A 4,416-nucleotide genomic window follows, 5' to 3' on the forward strand; every position below is an offset into this window, starting at 1 on the left:
TATCGTCCATTGTTATATCCTATTCCTAATTCAATAACCAAAAACCCCAAATTGGGATTTAGGGTTCGATTCATCCCCAAATCAGTTTGGGCTCGTCACTTTCACCAAACCAATCGCGAATCCAGTTCACCAAAACGCCATGGAAACTTACAGCTCGAGTAGTTCTTGGAATCGTCGAGTTTCAGCCGGAAACGACGAAGCCCATACCAAGAATCGTGGAACACCGAGATGCACTTGTGGCTTGGTTTGCTCTAAGGAGACATCGTTAAATCCGGGTAGAAGGTTTTTTGGTTGTCCCCAATATAAGGTACGTATCAATTTCTTTTGATTTTCTATTTAACTGAGAACAATATGTGTTGGGTTTTTGGTAGAAGGTTTTTAAATATTCCGGAAGGTTAGATTTTAAGGTTTTTTTTTATTTCAGTGGGAATAAAATTGTTGGTTATTTGTAGTAGTTTGGTATTTCCGAGGGCTAGATGTTGAGGTTTTTTATTGAACTGAAAATAAATTTTGTTGGACTCAATCAAGTTTGAAATTTTGCAGAAAAAACAAAGATACAAGATGTGGATTTTTACAATGGATCGACCCTGAAATGTGCGTAGTAGGTCAGTTGAAATTATTCCAGACTTGCTGAGAAAGATTAATGAAGGCGGCTGAAGACGATGAACAGAATGGTCGTGATGCCATTCACGATGAATTGAAGAACCTTGGTCAACAAATTCAACGTGAAGGAAAAATTTTGAAGTTTCTGCTATCTGTGATTGTAATTTTTCTCTGTGTTATAGTCATTTATAAGTAGGATATCCTTATAAGTAATGCAGTGAATGACATCAAGCTGAATTCTGGGACAATCTGCAAAGATTTTGCAGTTTTTTATATGGATCCTTTTGGTTTATGTGAATGTATAGTCATTTCATGTAATTAAATTATGTTGTAATGAAATGTATTTTGCTGTGTATCAAAATGTATTTAAATTCTGTTGTCAATCAATTTCTGTTGTTATTGACCTTCAAAATACTACTGTTTGGTCACATAATAAACAACATAAACAGATTCCAAAATGTGGGCAACATGCTTCAATTCTGTTGTTAAACCAAAAGATGCAAATACACGCGTAGCAAATGACCTAGGAAATACTGTTTGGTCACATAATAAACATCATAAACAGATTAAAAAACTGTGGGCAACATGCTTCAATTCTTTCTGAATAATTTTCTTGGCCGAAGAGTCTGTAGCCTGTTTGGAACATCAACAGTCTTGAATCTCAGACTGTGCTGTAAATAGAACAAGTCCAGATGTATTAGAAATATTGGGTGTGTAACTAATAACTTAGAAATTCACAAAGCCTTGTTTATAATCGCTCACTCTAAGTTGTAGTTGAGGTTGACGTTGACTTGCAGTTTGAGTTGTAGCTTGACTCGCACTTTGAGTTGCAGCTTGACTTGCAGTTTGAGGTACAGCTTGACTTGCACTTTGACTTGCAGCTTGACTTGGCCCTTGAGTTGCATCTTGACTTGCATCATGACTTGCAGCTTGACTTGCACCTATGCTGGGACCTGCGTGTGATTGTTGGCTAGGTGGTTGACTTCCAGATTGGCCACGTCCTCACTGAGAGCGTTGGCTTCCTTCTCTAGCTTTCTTCTTTGATTCTCTCTACAGAACAAAAATAAAAAAATAGGATTACTTCTCATTTCAGCTCTCTGCATAATTATTGAGTTAAGATCACTAACCAAATTCTCTTGTTTTCTTCTAAAACAGGTCTTCATGTTATGGCCATATTCTCCACAAGCTGAGCACTTGATGATGACATATCTTCTCAATCTTGTAGCTCCTCGAGGGGGCAAAACTTCACCTGGCTCGACCCTTCTCAGTTTTCTAGGCCTCCCTAGCTTTGATCTGTCAGGAAGCATTTCCATTGGTGTCGTCCCAGTTTTTGGCCATTGTTCAATGGGGTTCAGTGGATGGATTTGGTGTCGGTACGCCTTCATGTACCTTTCTTTTTTGTAACAATCAGCCACGTACTTCTCAGGGTCTTCATTATTACTCCAAATACAACTGATCACGTGTCTACAAGGTATCCCTGCATAACAAAAGAAAACCAATGACGTCAATGAAACCAGAGAAAAAGGTTGTTACTTGCATAAGGAACAACACCTGATAAGTCTCATCTTTTGCATGAACACGTCCCATTTCTGAGGTCCACGGCGTACATGCTGCCATACATATTTTGGACTTGCCATTGCTCATTGCCACAATAATGGGCCATGTTTTGTGCACTGAGCAACTTGTTTTTCTCTAGGATCTTCGAAATCCAGGGACCTATGTCTCCATGCCACTTATCTGCTGCTACACGTTGCTTAGTGAATCTCTGTAATAAATACATCCTAATTCTCTCAAGCATTGAGAGTATTGGTTTTTCTCTAGCCATCAATAAAGCCCTAGTCCCGTTGAAGCATTCGCAAAGATTGTTCAGGACAATGTCGCACTTAGGAGTCGTTCTGAAGCATGCCCTTGCCCAATGACGAGGCTCATTGTCAATCAGCCATTCCCAAGCCTTCACATCTTCATTCTTGATGTCTTCCATCTCAGACAAATATTTCTCCATTGAGTAAGCCATGGCAGCAAACATTACTTTTGATTTTAGGAATTTCCCCTTGAATACCTTATACATTGATGACAATATAGTAAATTGTTAGGAATTGATCAGTTACTGATAATTAAAAGTTGGGATTATACTTACCTTGGTAAAATTACTCCTTAAATGTCTAGCATAATGTCGATGCTCAACTGGTATGGCACCTTCTTCCCACATGCCATTTAATGCTTCTTTAAGTCCCTTCTGTTTGTCTGTTATGAATGTCCAATGCAGACCGTTGTGGATCTTCACATCCTCCCGTAGAAACTGCAAAAACCATGTCCAACTATCCCTGCACTCAGATTCCACAACTGCAAAAGCAATTGGGAACATGCTGTTGTTAGCATCGATCCATATTGCAGTGAGCAATTGATCGGTTTGATGGCCTTTGATGTGACATCCATCTAGGCCTATCACAGGCCGACATTCCTCGTTGAAACCATCCATGCACCCTTTGTAGCATATGTACATCCTGTTGAAAACTGGCTTTCCATCTACGAAGGTTGTGTCAAACATTACTGTTGATCCCAGATTTGATCTTTTGATTTCATCTCCATAGTCCCAAAGCAATGCATATTGTTGTTTGTATGTCCCCTCTAGATAATCTTGTGCATACTTCCTGGCACGATAGGCTTTCATCTTTGAGCAATTCAAGATGAAGTCTTGCTGCACCTTGTTCATGAAGCTCCCACACGACCAATTCTCATTATCTTGGAACTGATTCCTATAATGCTTTGACAACCACCTTGAAGTTGCAAACCTTCAGAATACATATATAAACACATAAATAAACACATACTTAGTACTACCCATAACTTTTCTTAGTATAGAAAGATACATGTACCTGTTGTTGTTAGTCCTCGGGCAAGTATGCTCTGACCTATATGTCATTATCAAGAACGAGTCAGTTTGGCCTATGACTGATGCATAGCAAACACAATTGCACTTAGGGTCTCTACAGCAAGCCCTGATTCTTTCTGGGTCATTTTTCTTAAAGTATATCTGTTTGCCAGCACGAATTGCATACTCCCTAACATCATCTTTAAAAACCTTAGCGTTTGGGAATACTAATCCTAACTTGAAATAGTCTTGACCCATATCGGTGTCCTATCTGAATGCCAGAAAGTCAGGCAACACATTCTTCCTCTTCTTGCATTTTCTTGATGAGCTTGGAGCGAATTCATCTTCTAAACCTGTTCCACTCTCGCTTGAAACGTTTTGATGTATCCTCATGTTATATTCATCCCCATAATCACTTCCTTCATCTTCCTCTAACTCATTATCACTTACCACTTGCTTACCTTTTAATCCACGTAAACTTCCGTCTACACCATCCCCATCCACTTCCACCTCATATGCACTAGCCTCATAACCGCTTTCTTCTTCCAACTCATCTTCATCATCTCTATCAGACTCTTGATTATCATTAGGAGCCTCAACAGCAACCTCAGGAGCAGCCTCTTCATTATTAACCTCAACATCAGGCAGAGCATCATCCTCATCAACGACCTCTTCATCCTCTCTAACACCTGGTTCACTCCCTTTTTCAGTCTGAGCAAAACAAAGGTCTTCAATCTCATGGTCTCGACGTTCTATACCAGCCTCAGCAACACGAGGCTCGCTAGTTGGACCAGTCTTAGCCACTAAAGGCTCACTAGTTGGACCACTCTCAGCAAAACAAGGCTCACTAGTATGACCAGTCTCAGCAACACAAGGCTCATCTACCCCCGTAAGATACAGAGGACTAGGCATTTGTTGTCAATGGTGCCCACAAGAAGAGT

At 39.9% G+C, this 4,416-nt stretch overlaps 1 protein-coding gene across 1 annotated transcript; it reads right to left on the bottom strand.

Moving 5' to 3' along the window:
* Nucleotides 1-1,544: 1,544 nt before the first annotated feature.
* Nucleotides 1,545-3,733, bottom strand: LOC149402369 (uncharacterized). The gene is made up of 5 exons (XM_089608340.1): nt 3,480-3,733; nt 2,741-3,395; nt 2,182-2,662; nt 1,993-2,080; nt 1,545-1,653 (listed from the first exon to the last, which is right to left on the bottom strand). The coding sequence occupies exons 1-5, from the start codon at nt 3,731-3,733 to the stop codon at nt 1,545-1,547; spliced, it is 1,587 nt and encodes a 528-aa protein (XP_089464466.1).
* Nucleotides 3,734-4,416: the final 683 nt, after the last annotated feature.

Source organism: Urtica dioica, chromosome 3 (genome assembly GCF_054948205.1).
Source record: "Urtica dioica subsp. dioica isolate 48M chromosome 3, U.dioica_male_clone48M_v1_H2, whole genome shotgun sequence".
Classification (NCBI taxonomy): domain Eukaryota; kingdom Viridiplantae; phylum Streptophyta; class Magnoliopsida; order Rosales; family Urticaceae; genus Urtica; species Urtica dioica.